Source organism: Scyliorhinus torazame, chromosome 22, assembly GCF_047496885.1.
Source record: "Scyliorhinus torazame isolate Kashiwa2021f chromosome 22, sScyTor2.1, whole genome shotgun sequence".
NCBI lineage: Eukaryota > Metazoa > Chordata > Chondrichthyes > Carcharhiniformes > Scyliorhinidae > Scyliorhinus > Scyliorhinus torazame.
The window spans coordinates 47,357,389-47,383,820 of NC_092728.1; the positions used below are offsets into that span (position 1 = coordinate 47,357,389).

The 26,432-nt window shown below is 46.8% G+C and overlaps 1 protein-coding gene across 2 annotated transcripts in view; it reads left to right on the forward strand.

Moving 5' to 3' along the window:
- Positions 1–26,432, forward strand: part of fkbp15b (FKBP prolyl isomerase family member 15b) — a 171,687-nt gene that overhangs the window by 134,542 nt on the left and 10,713 nt on the right. For both annotated transcript variants that reach the window (XM_072488175.1, XM_072488176.1), the window contains exons 24-27: positions 3,469–3,561; positions 11,861–11,983; positions 19,786–19,893; positions 22,316–23,322. In XM_072488175.1, the coding sequence (XP_072344276.1) occupies positions 3,469–3,561; positions 11,861–11,983; positions 19,786–19,893; positions 22,316–23,322 (1,331 nt within the window). The remainder of the gene's footprint in view (positions 1–3,468; positions 3,562–11,860; positions 11,984–19,785; positions 19,894–22,315; positions 23,323–26,432) is intronic.

Here is a 26,432-nt window from a genome sequence, read left to right on the forward strand (position 1 = left end):
TGTTGTGACACCCATTAGAGCAGCTTGCAATAACCTACCAACCCTTTTGTGAAATCAATGTGGATAGAAAGAGGGAAGAGATCTTGCGGGTAGATTTTAGGGAGGTGGAAAGTACAGCAGCAAGTAGGACCTCAAAGTTAGTAGTTTCAGGATTGGTCCAGTGACGCACTCGTGAGTATAGATATAGGGTAAAGTAGATAAATGTATGGTTGCAGATTGCAGGAGTGAGGACTTTAGATTCTTTGGACATTGTTCTGGATGAGATGAGCTGAATTGTCCTCTGTTCTGTAACCAGTCTGTGATTCTATGGATTGTAACCTGGAGAATGATCAGGGCCTTTGTTTTATACCTGGTGTGCTGTGTTACCAGGTATCACTGATGTAGTTTTAAAAATTAATCGCCTTTTCTTGTTTTCTGCACACAAAGCATGTCTCACCTCTTCTCTCAAAGTTGCTGCTGCCTAATGTTAGGATCTAATTGGTCAAATGTCAGAAGTCTATTGTCAACACCAGGAAAGATGGAAAGAGCTCTCCTTAACCGTGGGGTGTCCCTCAGCACTTTACAGCCAATGAAGTATTAAAGTGTAATAAATATTAGAAATGCAGCAGCTATTTTTTTCAAAGTGAGATCCCATAAATATCAAAATGGTATTTATCATATTTGTTTTGACTATGTTGGCCGAGCAATAATTATTGGCTGAGACACCGGTAGAACTTCACTGCTGTCCTTCCTGAACATAAATACCGGAGAGGACAGACGGGACCTCAGCATAAGGTCTCATGCAGCACTCCCTTGGTACAACATTGGAATGTTGGGCTGTATTATTCATTTTAAGTCTCCAGATTATGATCTCCTGACACAAAGGCAAGAGTGCTACCAGCTGAGCCATGGGTGACGCCTTGGCAAAATAGCCACTGTTAATCCAAGCCTAGATGATGAATGTCGGCATCACAGTTAAACCTTTTGTTTTTGCCTGGTGGTGATATGCATGAGTTTTCCGCAAGGGGTGTTAATTATCTACATAGGGAAGTGGTATGAGTTTGTATGGGATGGTGAGTTTAGTGTGTGTCTACAAGGTTCTGGTCTCTAATATTAGAAAAAAGGATATAGAGGCACTTAAGTGAATGTAGAAATTATTGTGAGGGTGGTACCAGAATTGATGCTTTGCTCTGTGTGGGAACACTCAGGTGGCTGCGGCACTTTGCAAGAGGGTTGACCTGAACTTCAAAATTTCAAAAGGACACAGGATGGCACATGTGAGAAGATGTTTCCACTTATAAGGGGAGGCCCCATAAATATGACTGTCATTAATAAATCTGTACAGTATCAAAACTTTTCTTAATTGTGCACCTGAAGGATCGAACTCTAATTTTTGGACTGTACACCCAAGGCCTCTACTCCCGTACCTGTGGAAATAGTTTCCCTCTAGATGCCCTGTTTGTTCCACATATCTTAACTTTGAAATCACACACAACCTTCTAAATTCCTGGAAATACGAACCTGATCTTTGTAATAATAATGTAACACGAGTAACGTTTCAGCCACAATGTTCAGTGACACCGCCTTTGCTGAATCCAACACTACTGATAGCCTGAAAGTTGCCATTAACCAGAAACGTGACTGGACATAAATATTGTGGCAACATGAGCAGGTCAGAGGCTGAGCATCCTGCAGCTAGTAACTTGCCCCCTGTCTCTGCAAAGCCTGTCAACCATCTAAAAGGCACAATTCAAGAGTGTGATGGAATGCTCCCACTTGCCTGGATGAGTGCAGCTCCAACAACCCTTGAAGCTTGACACCATCCAGGAGAAAACAACCTTTCTCAGGAAGGTAAGGATGGTATTGAATTGAAGGAAGGCATACCGTGCTGCAAAGTTCAGTGATAACCTAGAAGATTTGGAAAATTCTAGAAGCCATTGAAGGATGTCTCAATTGGGGGAGAAATCAGAGTATTACTCCTAACTATCTTTGTGTCATCAGCAAATTTAGCAACCATATCTTCGGTCCCTTCCTCCAAGTCGTTCATATAAATTTAAACAGTTGAGATCCCAGCACCGATTCCTGTGGCACACCACTTGTTGCATCTTGTCAACCAAAAAAAGATCATGATATAGAGATGCCGGCATTGGACTGGGGTGGGCACAGTAAGAAGTTTTACAACACCAGGTTAAAGTGCAACAGGTTTGTTTCGACTCACTAGCTTTCGGAGCACTGCTCCTTCTTCAGGTGAAAAAGACCCAGTTAAGCTTGCTATCTGTTTCCTGTTAGCTAGCCAGTCTTCCATCCATGTCAATATGTCACCTTGAGCTTTTATTTTTTGCAATAATATTTGATGTAACACCGTGTCAAATTCCATTTGGAAATTGAAATATAATACATTGGTTCTCCTTTACCCACAGCATATGTTACTCCTTCAAATAACTTCAATAAATTGATTAAACTTGATTTCTCTTTCATGAAATCAAGAAGAGTCTGCCTGATTACTATTTTTTCACAAGTGCCCTGCTATAATATCTTTAATAATATTTCCTAACATTTCCCATAACAGATGTTAATCTAACTGGCCTGTAGCTTCCTACTTTCTGTCTTACTTTTTGAATACAGTAGTTATATTTGCTATTTTCCAATCTAATGAAACTGTTCCTTATTAAAAGAAATTTTGGAATATTAAAATCAACACACAAACTATCTCACTAGTTACTTGTTTTAAGACTCTAGGATGAAGTCTTTCAGTACCCGTGGACCTGTTAGCCCGTAGTTCCAACATTATTCTCAGTACCGCTTCCCTGCTGATTGTAATTTCCACCCTTCCTTTCATTTCCTGATTTACAACTATATCTGGATGTTATTTGTATCCTCTATAATGAAGACTGATGCAAGACACCGGTTCAATTCATCTGCCATCTACTTATTTTCCATTATTAACTCCCAAGGCTCCCTTTCTATAGGACCAATGCTCACTTTGTTGACTCTTTTCTTATTTAAATATCTATAGAAATTCTTACTATCTGACTTTATATTTCCAGCTAGCATTGTACTTTTTTCCCCTTCCTTGCCAATCTTTTGGTCAATCTTTGCTATTTCTTATATTCTGCCCAATCTTCTGATCTTTGTGCAATTATGTGCTTTTTCTTTTAGTTAGTTGCTGATGGTGGGTCCAAGGTCCTACCCTTGGAATTTTCCTTATTGGAATGTCCCTTTTCTGTATTCTGAAATATCCCCTTAAATGTCCACCACTGCATTTCTAATGACTTATCCCTTAACCTAATTTGCTAGTTCACTATAGCTAGTCGTGCTTTCATCCCCTCAGAATTGCTCACGGTATTTATCCCCTCTTCAGGAATTTGGTTACAGCTGGTTAGTGTTTCTGTGTTGTAACTGTTGGGGGTGGAAAAGAGTGATGGGAATTGCTCTGCACTTGAACCGCTGCTACCTTTTCACATTGTAATTCCTGTTGTCATTCTCCAGTTAGCGTCATTGAAACAGTCTCGTCAAGTGGAGGAAGAGAGGCTGTCGTCCCTCCAGGAACAGACAGATGAGCTGCAAGCACTGAAGGAGCGGGTAATGATGTTTGTGCTTGTGTGGAAACACTATGTTAAAATTGTTCAGGTATTCAATTTGGCAAGAAGCATAGATTTGTCCAGCCCTGAAGTGGTGGGGGGGGTGGATTGTGTGCTCCTGCACGACAACAGAAACATAAGAACAGAGTTGATTAGAGAGAACTTGCATTTCCTGACGTCCTTGGAGCAGGAAACACACCTGTAACTCTGTATAGCGTATTGGTCCCTTGCCGAAGGAGGAACATACTTGATCCAGAGGAAGTGCAATGCAGGGTCACCAGGCTGATTCCTGGGATGATGGGATTGTCCTGTTGGTATGATACCCTGGGCTAGTGCATGGGCAATTCCAGCCGCAAGTGCCCTGGAGTTGCAACACAAGTAAATTAACCAATAATTCCGATTAAAAATGCCTGAAGTGTTTGGCCCTTGGCTGCCCAATAATTAGTCACAAGGTTTGTAAATGTCAATACAATTAATGTATATATATTTATATTTGTATGTATATATATATACACACATACATATATACACATGTGTATATATACATTAAAAAAATTTATTTATGGATTGGGTAATCGTCACGTGTAATTGTCACGTGTACAGAGGTACAGTGAAAGTGTGTACCGAGGTACAGTGAAAAGCATTTTTCTGCGAGCAGCTCAACAGATCATTAAGTATATGAAAAGAAAAGAAAATACATAATAGGGCAACACAAGATACACAATGTAACTACATAAACACCAGCATCGGGTGAAGCATACAGTGGTGTTGTGTTAATCAGGCCACTCCATAAGAGGGTCGTTTAGGAGTCTGGTAACAGCAGGAAAGAAGCTGTTTTTGAGTCTGTTCATGCGTGTTCACAGACTTTTGTATCTCCTGCCAGTTGGAAGAGTGAGTAAGCCGGGTGGGAGGGGTCTTTGATTATACTGCCCGCTTTCCCCAGGCAGCGGGAGGTACAGATGGAGTCAATGGATGGGAGACAGGTTAGTGTGATGGACTGGGCGGTGTTCACGACTCTCTGAAGTTTCTTGCGGTCTTGGGCCGAGCAGTTGCTATGCCAGGCTGTGATGCAGCCAGATAGGATGCTTTCTATGGTGCAAATGTAAAAGTTGGTAGGAGTTAATGTGGACATTCCGAATTTCCTTAGTTTTCTGAGGAAGTATAGGCGCTGTTGTGCTTTCTTGGTCGTAGCGTCGACGTGAGTGGACAAGGACAGATTTTTGGTGATATACACACACACATACACACACACTCACACACACACACGTCACACAAATACAGAGGTGGAGGGGCAGCATGGTGGCGCAGTGGGTTAGCCCTGCTGCCTCACGGCGCCGAGGTCCCAGGTTCGATCCCGGCTCTGGGTCACTGTGTGTGTGGAGTTTGCACTTTCGCCCCGTGTTTGCATGGGTTTGGCCCCCACAACCCAAAGATGTGCAGGGTAAGTGGATTGGCCACGCTAAATTGCCCCTTAATTGGAAAAAATGAATTGGGTACTCTAAATTTATAAATAAAAAAAATTTAAAAACAGAGGTGGAAAGGGGTAAAAATCATAAGTGAAAGGAAAAGAGTCTTTGTTTCAGATGTTTTTAGCACACTTTTCTTCACAGCAAGATTGCAGATCTTGTTTATATCCTGGAATAGTCTTCTCTGTAGATTCATTCAGGTTTTCTGCAATTTTGAAAATGCAGTACTCTCCGGCATCCTGACGAGAGAGATATAGTTCATATCAGTCTTTCCGGAGAGAGTTAGCAGAGTCTTGCCTGTGCCTTTCTGAAGAGAGTTAGCTGATTCTTTGCTTCCACAGCCTGTAATGGTTCTCCTATAATTCGATTCATCCAGGCTCTCTGCCAGTTCAGCCTTTCTGGAGAAAAATGGAGAGGTTCATGTCTGTCTGCTGCTCAGAGTCAAACTGAAACCGTGGGACTCTGAAAGGCATCCCAGTGGGATAAGACCCAATCACCACCTGTTACAGGGTAGAATGCAACCTTTTGGGCCTATTCATTGGCCACCAGCCAAATCAATCAAACCGAGTCCCAACCCATCTCTTTCACTGGTGCCGACCAGTCTGCAGCTCCAGTTTAAACTAGCACCGCCTTCTGGATTCTTCTTGAATTATAGATACAGGCTGCCTGCCTTAAAGTCACATGTCCATTAATCAGGGGTTATGGAGGGGTGGGGGGGGGGGCAGAAGAATGGGGATGAGAAACATTTCCGAATGGCCTAATTTTGCTCCCATGTCTTGTGGTCTATGGTTTAATCATCCATCAGGGTTAGGAGGGGTTATTGGGTTACGGGGATGGGGGGAAAGTGAGGGCTTAAGTGGGTCGGTGCAGACTCGATGGGCCGAATGGCCTCCTTCTGCATTGTATGTTCTATGTAAAAGCAGATCAGCGGCTTGTGAGGAACTCTCCTCCTGACACCCCATTGTCTGTCTTCCATTTACAAATCAGGAGTGTGATGCAATACTAGCCTGAATAAGTGTGACTCCAACAACACACAGGAAAATTAACACTAAGGAACAAAGCTCGCTCATTTGATGGCAGCTCACCCACCACCTTAACCATTCACTTCCTCCACTGCCAATACACAGTGGCAGCCATGTGTACCCTGTACAAGATGCATTGCAGCAGCTTGCCAAGCCTCCTTCGACGGCACCTTCTAAACCCACACCTTTACCACCTAGAAGGACAAGGCAGCAGAAGCATGGGAACACCACCACCTGTAACTTCCCCTCCAAGCCCCACACTGTCCTGAATTGGATCTATATTGCTGTTCTTTCACTGTCTTTGGATCAGAGCACTGAAACTCCTTTCCTAAGAGCACTGTGTGTATGTGCATCTGTACCATATGGACTGCAGTGGTTCAAGCTGGCGGCTCATCATTACCTCCCCAAGGGAAATTAGAGGTGGGTAACAGATTCTGGCCTTAGCTAGTAACACACCCATGAAATAATAAGAACAAATATGGGGACAGTGCGGCAAGGTGGAGTCCTTGACCCCAAATATTTTATTTCGCCAGTTCTCTTTCTTCGTTGTCTTACCTTCTATCATTGGACTTCAACTTATCAGACTTTGCAGACAAAATCTCTTTTGTTATAAAAGGTGTCCTCACGGAGCATTAGGGTTCTGTGGGTACCAGTGACTCTCGGTAAAGCAGATGTTTCCACTTTGGTAATCTTTGCCCGATTTAAAAATACCCTGCCACAATCTGAAAGAGCTGGCCGAGTTCTGTAGGTACTGATAAAAGCAAATTATTGTGAATGTTGGAATCTGAAACAAAAACAGAAAATACTGGACAATCTCAGCAGGTCTGACAGCATCCGTGGAGAGAGAAGGGAGCTAATGTTTTGAGTCTCGATAACTCTTTGTCAAAGCCTAGGTGCTAGATTGGTAGGTGCTGGTTGTACTTGGAATGCTCTATTCAAACTGTGCTTTCCAACTCAGCAGATTTCTGAAGACCCTGCTAATGTTGGACGAATGTTATTTTCAAAATTTATAAGATGTTACCAGGAATCACTCAGAAGCCAGATCTATTGTTTAATGTAGTCTTGCTTTATTTATATGTTTGAACATTTTTGCTCTTTCTAATTCTTAGTTTTGCTCTCTGTGCACTTGTGCCTCATTTAGAATTGATCAGCCTCTGGAGGAAGTAGTTTCTTCTTGCATCTTATTGTTCTGTTGTCTTGTGTCATTTTACACATCAAATAAAATTAGTGCCATATTTGCTGAGCTATAACCATGGTATCTGATAGTAATGGTAGACTCTTCATTATCAGATAATGTCCAATCTGTAAGTGACCCTATTGTCTTTGGGTCCATACGACTGAAGAGTACACTGCAGGATCAGCATGGACATCCTCAGAACCGATAATTCATGTTGTGATTTAGGTGTTTGGGGGAATTTCTGGTGTGCGGTGCCACCTCCAGCTTTCCTCTAGGTGCGTACGATGTTCTGAGTTTGCTGTTGATGGTCCTTGAAGCATACTGAACCAAATTTCAGTGCTTGCTCCCACATGCCGGATGCAGTGTTCTCCCAAGAGTGGTGGTTTGCAATGTAGAAATCTGTAAGGCTCTTGTGTCCTTGTATTGTTTTGACTGACCACCTTTTTAAAAAAATATATTTTATTCAAGATTTTTGGCCAAACATAACAGTACATAGTGTTTCTTTTACACAACAATAAAGCAATATAAATAACAGTGGCCAGTTTTAAACAAATAAATAAATAATATATAAACAAAAACAAAACTGCCTTATCCAAAATAAATACTCTCCAAAAATACAATCCAACATACAATTACCTATAACAAATACCTATACATATACAATAACATCCCTGAGAGTCTGTCCCGATTCCTTTCTCCCCCCCCCCCCGGGTTGCTGCTGTTGTCTACTTCTTCTCCATTCCCTCTATCTTTCAGTGAGGTAATCGACGAACGGTTGCCACCGCCTGGTGAACCCCTGAGCCGAACCCCTTAACACAAACTTAATCCGTTCTAACTTTATAAACCCTGCCATGTCGTTTATCCATGTCTCCACACCCGGGGGTTTGGCTTCCTTCCACATTAACAATATCCTGCGACGGGCTACAAGGGACGCAAAGACCAACACGTCAGCCTCTCTCGCCTCCTGCACTCCCGGCTCTTCTGCAACCCCAAATATAGCCAACCCCCAGCTTGGTTCGACCCGGACCCCCACCACCTTCGAAAGCACCTTTGCCACCCCCACCCAGAACCCCTGTAGTGCCGGGCATGACCAGAACATGTGGGTGTGATTCGCTGGGCCCCTCGAGCATCTCGCACACCTATTCTCTACCCCCAAAAATTTATTAAGCCGTGCTCCAGTCATATGCGCCCTGTGTAACACCTTAAATTGTATCAGGCTTAGCCTGGCACACGAGGACGATGAGTTTACCCTATGTAGGGCATCAGCCCACAGCCCCTCCTCAATCTCCTCCCCCAGTTCTTCTTTCCATTTCCCTTTCAGCTCATCTACCATGATCTCCCCCTCGTCCCTCATTTCCCTGTATATGTCCGACACCTTACCATCCCCCACCCATGTCTCTGAGATCACTCTATCCTGCACCTCCTGCGTCGGGAGCTGCGGGAATTCCCTCACCTGTTGCCTCGCGAAAGCCCTCAGTTGCATGTACCGAAATGCATTCCCTTGGGGCAACCCATATTTTTCCGTCAGCGCTCCCAGACTCGCAAACGTCCCATCTACAAACAGATCTCTCAGTTGTACTACCCCAGCTCTTTGCCATGCTCCAAATCCCCCATCCATTCTCCCCGGAACGAACCTATGATTGTTTCTTATCGGGGACCGCACCGAAGCTCCCGTCCTTCCCCTATGCCGTCTCCACTGCCCCCAGATTTTCAATGTAGCCACCACCACCGGGCTTGTGGTGTATTTCTTTGGTGAGAACGGCAACGGTGCCGTCACCATTGCTTGTAGGCTAGTCCCCCTGCAGGACGCCCTCTCCAATCTCTTCCACGCCGCTCCCTCCCCTTCTCCCATCCACTTACACACCATTCAAACATTGGCGGCCCAGTAGTACTCACTTAGGCTCGGTAGTGCCAGCCCCCCCCCCCCCCCCCCCCTCGTCCCTCTATGGAGCCGAAAATAGTCAGACCCCCGTCCATTCGTGACCACGCTCGCCATCGGGGCCCTATACAGCAACTGTACCCACCTGATATACCCATCCCCAAAGCCAAATCTCCTCAGCACCTCCCACAAATAATCCCACTCCACTCTATCAAATGCTTTCTCGGCATCCATCGCCACCACTATCTCCGCTTCCCCCTCTGGTGGGGGCATCATCATTACCCCTAGCAACCTCCGTATGTTCATGTTCAGCTGTCTCCCCTTCACAAACCCAGTTTGGTCCTCATGAACCACCCCCGGGACACAATCCTCTATCCTCATTGCCATTACCTTGGCCAGAATCTTAGCGTCCACATTCAGGAGGGAAATGGGCCTGTAGGAGGAGCGATATCGTTGCCTCTGACATAGCCGGGGGCAGCTGCCCCCTTTCCCTCGCCTCATTAAAGGTTCTCATCAGTAGCGGGACCAGCAAGTCCGTATATTTCCTATAGAATTCAACTGGGAATCCGTCTGGTCCCGGGGCCTTCCCCGCCTGCATGCTCCCAATCCCTTTCACTACTTCCTCCGTCTCAATCTGTGCTCCCAGTCCCACCCTCTCCTGCTCCTCCACCTTAGGAAATTCCAGCTGATCCAGAAAGCACATCATTCTCTCCTTCCCATCCGGGGGCTGAGCTTCATATAATCTTTCGTAAAATGCCTTGAACACTCCATTCACTCTCTCCGTTCCCCGCTCCGTCTCTCCCTCCTCATCTCTCACCCCCCCCCCCCCATCTCCCTCGCTGCTCCCCTTTTCCTCAGTTGGTGGGCCAGCAACCTGCTCGCCTTCTCCCCGTATTCGTACTGTACACCCTGTGCCTTCCTCCATTGTACCTCTGCATTACCCGTAGTCAACAAGTCGAATTCTACATGTAGCCTTTGCCTTTCCCTGTACAGTCCCTCCTCCGGTGCCTCGGCATATTGTCTGTCCACCCTCAGAAGTTCTTTCAACAACCGCTCCCTTTCCCTACCCTCCTGCTTTCCTTTATGTGCCCTGTTAGATATCAGCTCCCCTCTAACCATTGCCTTCAGCGCCTCCCAGACCACTCCCACCTGTACCTCCCCATTATCATTGAGTTCCAAGTACCTTTCAATACACCCCCTCACCCTTAAACACCCCCCCTCATCTGCCAATAATCCCATGTCCATTCTCCAGGGTGGACGCTGTTGTTTTTCTTCCCCTATCTCCAGGTCCACCCAATGTGGAGCATGATCCGAAATGGCTATAGCCGTGTACTCCGTCCCCGTCACCTTTGGGATCAGTGCCCTTCCCAAAACAAAAAAATCTATTCGTGAATAATCTTTGTGGACATAGGAGAAAAACGAAAACTCCTTACTCCTAGGTCTACTAAATCTCCAGGGGTCTACTCCTCCCATCTGCTCCATAAAGTCCTTAAGCACCCTAGCTGCAGCTGGCCTCCTTCCGGTCCTGGACCTCGATCTGTCCAGCCCTGGGTCCAGCACCGTATTAAAATCTCCACCCATTACCAACTTCCCCACTTCTAGGTCCGGGATTCGTCCTAACATACGCCTCATAAAGTTGGCATCATCCCAGTTCGGGGCATACACGTTCACTAATACCACCGCCTCCCCTTGCAATTTGCCACTCACCATCACGTATCTGCCCCCACTATCCGCCACTATAGTCTGCCTCAAACATTACCCGCTTCCCCACTAGTATGGCCACCCCGTTTTTTGCGTCTAGCCCCGAATGAAACACCTGCCCCACCCATCCTTTTGCGTAGTCTGACCGGGTCTATCAGCTTCAGATGCGTCTCCTGAAGCATAACCACATCTGCCTTAAGTTTCTTTAGGTGTACGAGTACCCGTGCCCTCTTAATCGGCCCGTTCAGCCCTCTCACATTCCACGTGATCAACCGGGTTGGGGGGCTCTTTACCCCCCCCCCCCCCCCCCCCCCCCCCCCCGCCCCTTGACGACTAGCCATCTCCTTTTTGACTGACCACCTTAATGTATTTGCCTTGAGACAGTTCCCCATGGAAGATCTCATAGGATTTCATAGAATTTAGCGTGCTGAAGGAGGTCATTTGGCCCATCGAGTCTGTACTGTCCTTTGGAAAGAGCACTCCACCCAAGCCCACACCTCCACCCTATCCCCGTAACCCCACTTAACCTTTTTCGGCACTAAGGGCAATTTAGCATGGCCAATTCACCTAACCCGCACATCTTCGGACTGTGGGAGGAAACTCATGCATACATGGGGAAAACGTGCAGACTCCGCACAGACAATGACCCAAGCCAGGAATCGAACCGGGGATCCTGGAGCTGTGAAGCAACTGCGCTAACCACTATGCTACTGTGCTGCCCTGAATATCAGAACCTGCTGGGGAATCTGTTGTGATACATGTGGGATGCTTGGCTTGCCTATATAAGTTGAATATTCTGGAGGGTAATCTCCATGCTATTGAGCCCAGCATAATGAAGGATTTGGTTTGTGGTTTTTGCCCTGTCGTTGGGTGTCTTTGGTTGAAGCATTCCAGAATTTCGTTTTTGCGCCTATAGCAGACCCAGGATTCTGGGCCATACAACAACCTGATGGTATCTAATAACATTTCCTCAATCATATTTAACTGCAATTTGTTTGACTTCTCGGTTACACATTGCATCAGATGTATTTAATTATTGTGTCTCTTTATCTCAGTACTCATCCCTACAGAGCAGAGCCGCTGCAATGAAGGAACACTATGATGGTCAAATCAGTGAGCTGCAACGACGGGTCTCCGCAACCAATGACGCACCACACTCGGGCGACACTGCTGAGGAGGTATGGAGTGTGAACTATCATCACAATCACAGTAAAGCAATGATAGACACTCGGATGTTGTAGAGCAGATCTTTTTAAGATAAAGATAGATAGTTTTTAAAAAATATATATTTTATTCAAATTTTTTGGCCAAACAAAACAATACAAAGGTTTTCCTTTTTACAACAATAAAACAGTATAAATAACAGTGGCCGTTTTTAACAAATAAATAAATAATATATATAAACTAAATGGCAACTGCCATATCAAAAATAATAACTCTCAAAATAAAATCAAACAATCCAATATACATAGCATAATACAAATATCTATACAAAAACACCCCTGAGGACCCTCCCGGGCTCTCTTTTCCCCCCCCCCCCCCTGGGTTGCTGCTGTTACCTTCCCATTTCCTTTATCGTTCTGCGAGGTAGTCAATGAACGGTTGCCACCGCCTGGTGAGCCCTTGAGCCAAACCCCTTAGTGCGAACTTTATCCGTTCTAATTTTATAAACCCTGCCATGTCATTTATCCAGGTCTCCACACCCGAGGGTTTGGCTTCTTTCCATATAAGCAATATCCTTCGCCGGGCTACCAGGGACGCAACGGCCAAGACATCAGCCTCTTTCGCCTCCTGCACTCCCGGATCTTCTGCAACCCCGAATATAGCCAACCCCCAGCCTGGCTCGACCCGGACCCCCACCACCTTCGAAAGCACCTTTGCCACCCCCACCCAGAACCCCTGCAGTGCCGGACATGACCAAAACATGTGGGTGTGGTTTGCTGGGCTTCTCGAGCATCTCCCACACCTATCCTCTACCCCAAAAAATTTACTGAGCCTTGCTCCGGTCATATGTGCCCTGTGTAAAACCTTGAATTGTATCAGGCTTAGCCTGGCGCACGAGGACGACGAGTTTACCCTACGTAGGGCATCAGCCCACAGCCCCTCCTCAATCTCTTCCCCCAGCTCCTCTTCCCATTTCCCCTTCAGCTCATCCACCATGATCTCCCCCTCGTCCCTCATTTCCCTGTATATATCCGACCCACTACCACCCCCCACCCATGTCCCTGAGCCTGAGATCACTCTATCTTGAATCTCCTGCATCGGGAGCTGCGGGAATTCCCTCACCTGCTGCCTCGCAAAAGCCCTCAGTTGCATGTATCGAAATTCATTCCCTTGGGGCAACCCATATTTTTCCTACAGCGCTCCCAGACTCGCAAACGTCCCGTCTACAAACAGATCTCTCAGTTGCACAATCCCAGCTCTCTGCCATGCTCCAAATCCCCCATCCATTCTCCCCGGGACAAACCTATGGTTATGTCTTATCGGCGACCGCACCGAGGCTCCTGTCCTTCCCCTATGTCGTCTCCACTGCCCCCAAATTTTTAGTGTTGCCACCACCACTGGACTTGTGGTGTATTTCTTCGGAGAGAACGGCAACGGCGCCGTCACCATTGCTTGTAGGCTGGTTCCTTTGCAGGACGCCATCTCCAATCTCTTCCACGCCGCTCCCTCCCCTTCTCCCATCCACTTACACACCATTGAGATATTGGCGGCCCAGTAGTATTCACTTAGGCTCGGTAGTGCCAGCCCCCCCCTATCCCTGCTACGCTGCAAGAACCCCCTCCTCACTCTCGGGGTCTTCCCGGCCCACACAAAACTCATGACACTTTTCTCAATTCTCTTGAAAAAAGCCTTTGTGACCATCACCGGAAGGCACTGAAACACAGAAAGGAATCTCAGAAGGACTACCATTTTGACCGCCTGCACCCTACCCACCAGTGACAGGGGCACCATGTCCCATCTCTTAAAATCCTCCTCCATCCGTTCCACCAATCTTGTTAAATTAAGCCTATGTAAGGTTCCCCAACTCCTGGCTATCTGAATCCCTAAGTACCGGAAATCTCTTGTCACCTTCCTCAGCGGTAAGTCATCTATTCCCCTGCTCTGCTCCCCCGGATGCACCACAAACAACTCATTCTTCCCCATATTCAATTTATACCCCGAAAATTCCCCAAACTCCCTAAGTGTCTGCATTATCTCAGGCATCCCCTCCACTGGGTCCGCAACATACAGCAATAAATCATCTGCATACAAAGATACCCGGTGTTCTTCTCCTCCCCTGAGTACTCCCCTCCACTTCCTGGAGCCCCTCAGTGCTATGGCCAGGGGCTCAATCGCCAATGCAAACAGTAACGGAGACAGGGGACACCCCTGCCTCGTCCCTCTATGAAGACGGAAGTGGTCAGACCTCTGTCTGTTCGTCACCACGCTCGCCACTGGGGCCCTATACAGCAGCTGTACCCATCCGTTATACCCTTCTCCAAAACCAAATCTCCTCAGCACCTCCCACAGATAATCCCACTCCACTCTGTCGAATGCTTTCTTGGCGTCCATCGCCACCACTATCTCCGCCTCCCCCTCTGGTGGGGGCATCATCATTACCCCTAGCAACCTCCGTATGTTCGTGTTCAGCTGTCTCCCCTTAGCGAACCCAGTTTGATCCTCGTGGACCACCCCCAGGACACAGTCCTCTATCCTCGTCACCATCACCTTAGCCAGGAGCTTAGCATCTACATTTAAAAGGGAAATGGGCCTGTAGGACCCACACTGCAGCGGGTCTTTTTCCTTCTTCAAAAGGAGCGATATCGTTGCCTCCGACATAGTCGGGGGCAGCTGCCCCCTTTCCCTGGCCTCATTAAAGGTTCTCGTCAAAAGCGGGGCCAGTAGGTCCATATATTTCCTATAAAATTCTACCGGGAATCCGTCCGGTCCCGGGGCCTTCCCCGCCTGCATGCTCCCAATCCCTTTTACCACCTCCTCCATCTCAATCTGCGCTCCCAGTCCCGCCCTCTCCTGCTCCTTCACCTTGGGGAATTCCAGCTGATCCAGGAAATGCATCATTCCCTCCTTCCCTTCCGGGGGCTGAGCCTTGTATAACCTCTCATAAAATGCCTTGAACACCCCGTTCACTCTCTCCGCTCCCCGTTCCATCTCTCCCTCCTCATCTCTCACCCCACCTATCTCCCTCGCTGCTCCCCTCTTCCTCAATTGGTGGGCCAGTAGCCGACTCGCCGTCTCTCCATACTCAAACTGTACACCCTGTGCCCTCCTCCACTGTGCCTCTGCCTTACCCGTGGTCAGCAGGTCAAATTCCTCATGTAGCCTTTGTCTTTCCCTGTACAGTCCCTCCTCCGGTGCCTCCGCATATTGCCTGTCCACCCTCAGAGGTTCTTTCTGCAATCGCTCCCTTTCTTTACCATCTTGCATCCCTTTATGTACCCTTATGGATATAGTTCCCCTCTAACCACTGCCTTCAACGCCTCCCAGACCACTCCCACCTGAACCTCTCCATTGTCATTAAGCTCCAAGTACCTTTCGATGCACCCCCTCACCCTTAAACATACCCCTCATCCGCCAATAAGCCCATATCCATTCTCCAGAGTGGGTGCTGTTCTTTTTCCTCTCCTACCTCTGGGGCAGCACGGTAGCATTGTGGATAGCACAAATGCTTCACAGCTCCAGGGTCCCAGGTTCGATTCCGGCTTGGGTCACTGTCTGTGCGGAGTCTGCACATCCTCCTCGTGTGTGCGTGGGTTTCCTCCGGGTGCTCCGGTTTCCTCCCACAGTCCAAAGATGTGCGGGTTAGGTGGATTGGCAATGCTAAATTGCCCATAGTGTCCAAAATTTCCCTTAGTGTTGGGTGGGGTTACTGGGTTATGGGGATAGGGTGGAGGTGTGGACCTTGGGTGGGGTGCTCTTTCCAAGAGCCGGTGCAGACTCGATGGGCCGAATGGCCTCCTTCTGCACTGTAAATTCTATGATTCTATGACCTCCACGTCTGCCCAATGTGGAGCGTGGTCCGAAATGGCTATGGCCGTATATTCCGTCCCTGTCACCTTCGGAATCAGTGCCCTTCCCAAGACAAAAAAGTCTATCCGCGAGTATACTCTATGAACATGGGAGAAAAATGAGAACTCCTTACTCCTAGGCCTACTAAATCTCCAGGGGTCTACCCCTCCCATCTGTTCCATGAAGTCCTTGAGTACCCTGGCCGTTGCCGGCCTCTTCCCGGTTCTGGACCTCGACCCGTCCAGCCCTGGATCAAGCACCGTATTGAAGTCTCCCCCCTTTACCAACTTTCCAGCCTCCAGGTCCGGGATACGTCCCAACATACGCCTCATAAAATTTGCATCATCCCAGTTCGGGGCATATACGTTCACCAGAACCACCGCCTCCCCTTGCAATCTGTCACTCACCATCACATATCTACCCCCACTATTCGCCACTATGGTTTTTGCCTCAAATAGTACCCGTTTCCCCACTAAGATAGCCACCCCCCTATTCTTCGCATCTAAACCCGAATGAAACACCTGCCCCACCCATCCTTTACGTAGTCTGACCTGGTCTATCAGTTTCAGATGCGTCTCCTGCAACATAACCAAATCTGCCTTTAATTTCTTTAGGTGTGCGAGTACCCGTGCCCTTTTAATCGGCCCGTTCAGCCCTCACGTTCCACGTGACCAGCCGGGTTGGGGGGGCTCTTTACCCCCCCCCTTGTCAACTAGCCATCTCCTTTTTTAACCCAGCTCCTCACCCGGTTCCCATGTACCCGTATATCCCCCCGACGGCACCCTCCCGCCTCGACCACCCCATCCCATAACAGCTCCCCCTTCTCCTTAGCAGCAGCAACCCAGTTAACCCCCCCATCCGCTAGATCCCCCTCTAGCGTAGTTGCACCCCCCATGTTGCTACCAGCAGTCAGCGAACTCTGGCTGACCTCAGCTCCACCCCTTGTCCTCGGCCCCCACTGTGCGAGGCCCCCTCCTTCCTGCGTCCCTGTTCCCGCCATAATTAGCATAGCGTGGGAACAAAGCCCGCATTTCCCACTCGGCCCGGCCCCTAATGGCCGGCGCCCACAGTTCCTCATACACTCCTTCCCCCCCCCCCCCCCCCCCAAACATGGGGAAGAGAGAAAAGTTCCAGGATCGCAAAATTAACAAATTGAAAAAACCATCCCCCCCCCCCCCCCTTTTTTTTCTCGCCCCGCATAATCACCCCACCACATTGTCCCAAAAGTTCTTTCTCTTGCCCGACTATTCCAGCTTCTCGTCCACAATGAATGTCCACGGCTCTTCTGCCGTCTCAAAGTAGTGGTGCTTCCCTTGGTGTGTGACCCACAATCTCGCCGGCTGCAACATTCCAAACTGGATCTTCTTTTTGTGAAGCACCGCCTTAGCCCGATTAAAACTTGCCCTCCTTCTCGCCACCTCCGCACTCCAATCCTGGTATACGCGGATCACCGTGTTCTCCCACCTACAGCTCCGAGTTTTCTTCGCCCATCTGAGGACCGTCTCTCTGTCATTATAGCGGAGAAACCTCACCACTATAGCTCGGGGTATTTCTCCAGCCTTTGGTCTTCGCGCCAGAACTCGATAAGCTCCCTCCATCTCCAAGGGGCCCGTCGGGGCCTCCGATCCCATTAGCGAGTGAAGCATCGTGCTCACATATGCCCTGACGTCTGCCCCTTCTGCGCCTTCGGGAAGACCCAGAACTCTTAGATTCTTCCTTCTCGAGTTATTCTCCAGTACTTCCAACCTTTCCACACACCTTTTGTGCTGTGCCTCGTGCGTTTCTGTCTTCACCACCAGGCCTTGTATTTCGTCTTCATTTTCAGCAGCCTTTGCCTTCACGACCCGAAGCTCCAGCTCTTGTGTCCTCTGCTCCTCCTTTAGCCCTTCAATCGCCTGTAATATCGGGGCCAACAGCTCCTTCTTCAACTCCTTTTTCAGCTCTTCCACACAGCGCCGCATGAACTCTTGTTGGTCCGGGCCCCATAACAAGCAGCCACCTTCCGACGCCATCTTGCTTTGAGCTTCCCTTCCTTGCCGCTGCTCCAGAGCATCCTCCGCAATCTGGCCGCTATCCTCTCCCTTTTCCATGCGTGTCCGGGGGGATTCCCTTCTGGTTTACCGCACAGTGTTTTTGGCCGTTGAGGCTCCTATTAAGAGCCCAAAAGTCCGTTCCAACGGGAGCTGCCGAAACGTGCGACTTAGCTGGTCATCGCCGCACCCGGAAGTCAGATAGATAGTTTTTTGAAGAATAAAGGGATTAAGGGTTATGGTGTTCGGGCCGGAAAGTGGAGCTGAGTCCACAAAAGATCAACCATGATCTCATTGAATGGTGGAGCAGGCTCGAGGGGCCAGATGGCCTCCTCCTGCTCCTAGTTCGTATGTTCTTACCACCTTTTGGTTTTAATGGTATTTTGGTCCATCCATCCATCCTAAATAGGTTCTCTGAGCTCTGGTACAATGCAGCAGCCACTAGAAGGTGCCTGTGAATAGGCTAGGACTTGTTCTCATTTTGCTTTATATCTCCAGGAGAGGGAAATGCTTGGTTTATCATTGTTGGGAATTGGGACACTTGGTGACAGGCGAAAGGTGAAAAGAGATGCTAACCCAGCTCTAACTGCTCCATGGTTCTGCTGTTCAAGGCACTACTGAGATGAATGAAGTGTTGGAATATCTACCTTCCAGTGGATTCTGTTGGTGATCTGACTTTGGCTGCCTCAGCAACCTAATACCCTAAACACAACCGCTACCCATAGCCATATGTGTCTGATATTGTCCCTGGCTAACTTGCAGAGTGTGTCTTTGTGCCTGTTCTGTGAGCACAAAACTGGAAGTTTGTTATGCCTTATTCCTTGTAGATGTCCAATCAAAGATGTTAAATTTGTCCATCTAATCAGAAAACCAGGCCCCTAATTTCTTCAGTTGGTGAAGCAGCACGGTATCCTTGTGGATAGCACAATTGCTTCACAGCTCCAGGGTCCCAGGTTCGATTCCGGCTTGGGTCACTGTCTGTGTGGAGTCTGTACATCCTCCCCGTGTGTGCGTGGGTTTCCTCCGGGTGCTCCGGTTTCCTCCCACAGTCCAAAGATGTGCAGGTTAGGTGGATTGGCCATGCTAAATTGCCCTTAGTGTCCAAAATTGCCCTTAGTGTTGGGTGGGATTACTGGGTTATGGGGATAGGGTGGCGGTGTTGACCTTGGGTAGGGTGCTCTTTCCAAGAGCCAGTGCAGACTCGATGGGCCGAATGGCCTCCTTCTGCACTGTAAATTCTATGATAATCTCTCTCTCTCTCTCTCTCTCTCTCTCTCTCTCTCTCTCTCTCTCTCTCCTTCCCTCAACACGGCTCCACTCCTTCCTCTTCCTCTGACACTTGCATAAAGGGAGTCTGGAGCCATCTCAGCCAAGTTGGCGGTGGTTGCAAGTGTCAAGTACACGCTGTCTATAAGCTGGCACCTAGAAACTGGAGCAAACATCACATTGCTCTGTGGTAAGATATGCTCTTCTGGGCTTCAATTAGAATAATTTTAATGGGACACTATAGGGAGACCATTTCTCTGAATCTAAATTGTACCTGACTTGAGTGTGCTCGATGGTGAAGTTGATAATTTTTTTTTTGAGTTGAAATGGTTTTAATGCATTGTGAAGTGTTTTTGCAGGAAAAACAAGTTTGAAGTAATTTTCCAATATAGATACATCAATATCCCTTCAATATTTGACTATACAATTAAGCAAACTATTTTGATGGATATGTATTCCTGAATGTTTTATTTATTTTCTTTGTGAACAAACCCTTTACTGTAAATGATTTAGTAGGCATCAACAAACTACACATCCAAAGAAAAAGCTAGAAGCAACTGTGAAGCTAGTAATGATGAAAATTCTCAATCCCCAGTAGCTCTGTTGTTCATCTTGAAACATCAACCTCAAAGCCTGTGTGAGGAGCTGTACGGTGACATAAATGTTTCTTGCAGGTGAAGAAAATCATGAATGGTGTATTTCAGTCGTTGCGAGGCGAGTTTGACCTGGACGAAATGTACAATGGCAGAGCAGTTCTCAGCGTCATTCTGAACACTATCAAGGTACAGACTTTGCAACCACCAGCCCCAAGGTGTCAGAGGTTGGGCTTGTATACCTGTTTTCTGCAATTAAAACCCACTGTCCAGACCTGCCGATATAATTTTTGATGCAGCTCTCTCCTTTACCTATTCCCTCAGATTTCAAAGTAAACATCATTTGCAAATATAGCTAATACACAGGAGCTGGCCATCTTGCAGGCGCAGGCATTGTGCCTCCTGCTGTAGGAGTAGATTTGGAGTTTGGTCTCTTTCTTTCTCATGCTGTGTGACGGTGCATACACAACAACTTGCCAACAACATAGTCCCTTTATCCAATTAAACATCTCGCAGTACTTCACAGGAGCAAAATCAGGCACAAGTTGACACAGAACCACATATTAGAACAGGCCTGGTGGAAGAAGAGCATTTTAAAGGAGGATAGAGAGGTAGAGGGACAGAATTTTAAGGAGGGAAATACAGAGTTTGGGCCCTTGGCAGCTCAAGGCTGCCTTAATTGTGGGATGAAGAAAATTGGAGATGCACAAGAGGCCAGAATTGAAGGAAGCAAAGTTTAAGCACCAGTTTAGATAATGTGTAACTCTCTGTTACACTGCAAATGGTGGGAATATACCAAGACCCATAGTGTATCTGCATTTTCCTGTAAGAAGGGGCTGAAGAAAGAATGGAAATCTATGTACCAGCCTTCCCTGACTCAAGTCCATGTATTTTAGAAGATCTTAACTTTAGCACAACAGAGCTATTGCCTTGTAATTTTCCCAAAAGGTACAAACCTTATTGAAAAGACCAGCCACATTGGAAGCAATATAAGAAATTGCAAAACACATCAGAGGAACAAAGATGATGCAAGGAAAAAAAATGGCAATAGAGGCCAAACATAAATGTGTAAATATTCTTTCAGTGCAACAGGGCAGTCTGAACAAATATTCACAAGAGAAACGAAAGAGAAAATGTTGGAAAATCTCAGCAGGTCCGTCAGCATCTGTAGGGAGAGAAGAGAGCTAATGTTTCGAGTCCAATGACGCTTTGTCAAAGCTAAAAACAGAGCAAGTGGGAAATATTTAGACTGTGGAGTGAGAATGAAAGACGAGTCATAGCCACAGGAACACAGGGAAACCGGGTTCTAATGGCCACAGAAACCAAGGGGAAAGTGCTAATGGCCGTCCCCAGAGAGAAGAAAAGGTGTGAAAGGCCAAACAGCAGAGAAACTAACATCAGAGGGTGAACTGTAGATGTGGGGGGAGGGGAAGGGGGAAGCAAAGAGGAGAAAGGGTAAGGAAAGGTGGATAAGATGGGGGGGGGGGGGGGTTAAATATATATTAAGAAAGAAATAAATGGTAAAAGACAGTTAAAATGGGATGAAAACAAATGGGTCGAGGTGGGGTAGAGCTAATCATCTGAAGATGTTGTGACTGGAAGGCTGTTGCGTGCCTAACCGGAAGATAAGATGTTGTTCCTCCAGTTTGCGTTGAGCTTCACTGGATCATTGCAGCAGGCCAAGGACAGGCATTGGAGCAGGGTCTTGTGTTGAAATGGCGAGCAACGGGAAGAGAAAATATGTGACATCTTGGAAAATCAGTAACTCCAATAATAAATGCTAAAAAGATATAAACACACAAATCCCAAGAGAAAGATGGTATTCATTCCAGAACTAAAGGAGTTGATCTGAGAGACGGACTGCTTTTGTAAGGGAGTCTTGGGATGTTTGGATGTGCTATTGATTGGGAAGAGGTATATTTATAAAGGAGTAAATGTACAGGGCAGCTACAGTCCCCATAGTCTTCCATTCCATGTGAAAATAATGGAACTCATTATCAGAAGTAAACTTAAATATTATTTAAAATCCAGTAACCTGAATGGGTTCAGAAGGGAGAAATCCTGACTGAGCAGTTTCTGAAACTGAGGACATAGTGCCCAAACTGGACTGTGGCAAGCTCTGCAACATAGTGTACCTAGACTTCCAACCAAGAGTTCACCAGAAAGACAATCATCCATTTTCAAAGCTGTGGGTAAACCCTTGGAGTGGATAAGAAATTGGCTGAAGGATTAGAAAATTGTGTGTCCTTGATTTTACAAGTATTGAGTGATTGGTCGCGGAGCTCACTGTTTCTAATCTACACGCATGAGCTGGATTGAGAAACATGGTGCAAGCTGGTGAAATTTGGCAATAATACTAAAAATTGAAATTATAGAATGATCTGGGCAAAATGAGCAAGTGGACAGATCAATAATGGCAAGTGAATTGTAATGCAGACAAAACTAACTTTGCATGTAGAGGGGTGAAAATTGACAACTTGTATGGATCAGTTTCACACTGGCTAGTGCACCTCTAACCGATCCATCATGGGGCCATGCAGTAACTGTTTATGCCGCAATGCTGGTGATACAGTCTATCCACAGATTATCTTGTCTTGTTCTTTCTTGACAGGTGGTTACTCTGCAACTCCTGAGACGTGACCAAGACCAGCCAATCATGAAAAAAGACCATGATGATGAAGAATCCGAGGAGATTGAGGAACAGTCGGCTCCCCTGACTGAGAGTATGAGTACTGAGGTGAATACCTATATCACAGAAAATCCAAGGAGTGTGGCGTTGGACAAGGAGCATCCTACAGCATCTGAAGCTGCTCGGTTAAATGACGTGGCTTTATCACCCGGTCATTCTCGCGAGACGGTTGACCTTAATCTCGAACATGCTGAAGCCGAAGACTCAAAAGCAACACAGCTGGAACAGTCGGAGGCAGTTCTGATCCCTACCCTGAACATTGCCACTCTTGCACCGAGTCCACCTACAGCAGACAGTCAGGGGGACACTGTGGGGGACTCGGGAAAACGGACAGATGAGGGAGAGACTGAGAAGAAAGTGGAATCGCCTCTGTCTGAACAACAAAGTGAAAGACGTCATCAAACAGAGGTCCTTGAGCCTGAAAGGTTAGTAGAGAAGAGTCTTAACCCAGTGGATGGGGCTCAGCAGTGTCACTCGGGAAAACAGACAGATGAGGGAAAGACTGAGAAGAAAGTGGAATTGCCTCTGGCTGAACAACAAAGTGAAAGACGTCATCAAACAGAGGTCCTTGAGCATGAAAGGATAGTAGAGAAGAGTCTTAACCCAGTGGATGGGGCTCAGCAGTATGAGTCGGGCGGCAGTGTCTCAGTTTTAAACAGTTCAACAACTGGTGAAAGAGGGGAAGAGCAATCTCAAATACCCAGTTTTGAAAATGGGAATATCAGCACTAGAATTCAGGAGGAGACTCGGCCTTCAGAGCCTTTGCATGGAATAGTCCCAGGTCTCAATGGGGATGAAGAGAGCCCAGAAATCCCAGAGGATCCAGTGTTTAAACCAAATGAAACTCCCTTGGATCTGGAGGCGTTGCATGTGACCGAACATGGTACCAATGGCACAAAGGTTTCTGTCTCCACACCAAACCCCTCCAGGTAAATAGCATATAACTCAAAGAAATCGCAAGGTTTCTCGGTTTCCTATACTTGGGGTGTCCTTGGAAATAGAAAATAAGATAGTCTGATCACAGAATTCTAGGTCAATGTGGCCACGAGGAAATGAAATGAAATGGTTGGATTGATTCAGAAAACCACAGCTATATAATAGGATTATGTAAGTGCTCCTGTGGGGTAACCAGTCTTCAAGGATAAGACATTTAAAAAATATTTCTAATGTCTGATCCATTTGGTCTTAGCTGTTCACTGAGTGTGTGTGCTCAGTGATCTAGGGATTGCATCCCTCAGGACGTGACTTCCCACCTCTTACTATGCCTTCAAGCTGGGTGCCATAGATAAAATGAATTTTTGTGATCTTACCAAGGTCCTTTGAGATTTTGAGAAGACATCTTTGCTCTTGTAATTCAGTCCCTTTGTAATAAAGACTTAACATATCATTCACTTTCCCAATTGCTTGCTGTACCTGCATGTTAACCTGCTCTGAGCCATGTCTAAGAACACTGAGCTCTCTCTGAATACCAACAGATAACTTCACACCTTTCCATGTACAGATTGACAGATAACTGTTAATGTTGGGCATTTTTGCTAAACCCCTTGGTTTCTCACTATTTCCAAAATGCTTTTTTTGTATTTTCTACTATGATGACAGATAAAAATATTTATTTAATGTCTCTGCCATCTTCTTCTCCATTATAATTTCTTGTATTTCTCTCTCTAGGAGGCCATTGTTTACATTTGCTAATTTCATCTTTTCTACATACCTAAAAAAGCTGTTACAACTCGTTTTGTGGCTCTTGCTAGTTTGCTTTACATCGCATCTTCTTTATCCACTTCTGGTTTTTCCATTCTGAATTGTAAAATCCTCCCAATCCTCAGGCTGACTCCTTTTAGCGACATAAGCCTCTTCCTTTAATCTAACTCTATCTTAAACTTCTTGTTTATTATAGTTGGACCACATGTCTGTGGGGATTTGTTGTGAATTACGAATAATTCTTTTAAGTGTTTACTCTTACTTAAAGTTTGCTCTTAACTACTTTCCCAATCTACCGTAAACAATTTGAGGTGCAGCAGCATACTGACCAATGATCTAGAGACCAGGGCACTGCTCTTGGGACCCAGGTTCGAATGGTGGATAGTGAGATTTAGTTTCAATTAAAATCTGGAATTAAAAGTCTGAAGGGTGACCATGAAACCATTGTCAATTGTCGTAAAAGCCCATCTGGTTCACAAATGTCCCCAGGAAATCTGCTGACCTTACCCGGTCTTGCCTACATGTGACTTCAGACTCACAGCAATTTGGTTGACTCTTAAATGTCCTCTAAAATGGCCTAACAAGCCACTCGGTTGTATCAAACCTTGCTTAAAAGCAATGAAACTGGATGGGTCACCTGGCAACTACTTTTGACATAGGCTAACTTAGCCCTGTTAATCCTGCAAAACCCTCCTCAGTAACATTGTGCCAAAATGGGCATAGTTGTCTCACAGACCAGCCAAGCAACAGCCTGACATAGTCATACTCGTGGAATCATACAAATAATGTCCCAAACACCACCATCACCAGAGGTGCTGGGACAGTGGTATGCAGATGGGAGGGAGTTACCCTGGGAGTCCTCAACACTGAAGTCTCATGGCATCTGGTCAAACATGGGCAAGGAAACCACCTGCTGATAACCATATGCTGTCCCCCTCCCCCCCCCATAGCTAATGAATCAGTATTCCTCCATGTTGAACACCACTTGGAAGAAGCACTGATAGGAGGGGGGGCAAGGATGCAGAATGTACTCTGGTTGGGGGACTTCCATATCCACCATTGAGAGTGGCTCGGTAGTACCACTACTGCCCAAGTCCTACAGGACCTAGCTACTAGACTGGGTCTGTGGCAGGTGGTGAGGGAACCAACAAGAGAAAAAAAACATACTTGACCTCATCCTCGCCAACCTGCCTGCCACAGATACATCTGTCAATGACCGTATAGGTAGGAATGACCACCGTACAGGCCTTATGGAGACGAAGTCCCATCTTTGGCACGACTACCATGCTAAATGGGATAGATTTCGAACAGCAACAGAAACTCCAGACTGGGCAACCATGAGGCGCTGTGGGCCATCAGCAGCAGCAGAATTGTACTCCACCACAATCTATAACCTCATATTCTCCACTTCACCAAGCCAGGAGATCAATCCTGGTTCAATGAAGAGTGCAGGAGGGCATGCCAGGAACAACATCAGTCATATCTAAAAATTATGAGGTCTCAACCCGGTGAAGCTCCAACATGACTACTTGCTTGCATAAGCAGTAAGTGATAGATAAATATTACAATCCCAGACCAGACCACACAATGGCTAGGATACTGCACTGAAACCCCAATATTTTAGATTTTATGTAAGACCGTGAGTAAGAATGATTCACTCCAGGAGTGATTACATGAAATAGAGATTTGGTATTTTTAAAACAATACTTTATTATGAATACAATATTAAATTCTAACTTCACACCCAAAAAGAACAACTTACAATTATCCCTTAAACACTACTACTCAAAGAAGAAACAAAGTGCAACTCTCAATCTATCTTAAAATCAGCATGGTCAAAATTACTTGCAGGTGAACGATACGGGGGAGGTTTCAGCAGCGACCTTGTGGGAGGCGCTGAAGGCAGTAGTGAGGGGGGAGCTGATCTCAATTCGGGCTCACCGGGTCAGAGCGGAGAGAGCAGAAATGGACAGATTGGTTAGGGAAATTCGGAGGACCGACTCAGGGAGAGACGGAGATTGCAGGCGGAACTGGGGGTGCTATCCACGAGTAGGGCCGTGGAACAACTTGGGGAGGCAAGGGGAATGGTGTACGAGCATGGGGAGAAGGCCAGTAGATTGCTAGTGCAGCAACTCAGGAAGAGGGAGGCGGCCAGGGAAATAAGTAGAGTGGTTGATGGGGAGGGGAGCAAAGTGGAGGACCCGGCAGGACTGAATTAGGTATTTCGGGACTTCTATAGGAAGCTGTACACCTCAGAACCCCCGGAAGAGCCGGAGGAGATGAAAAGGTTCTTGGATGGACTAACCTTCCCAAAAGTAGGCAGGGGACTAGTGGACGG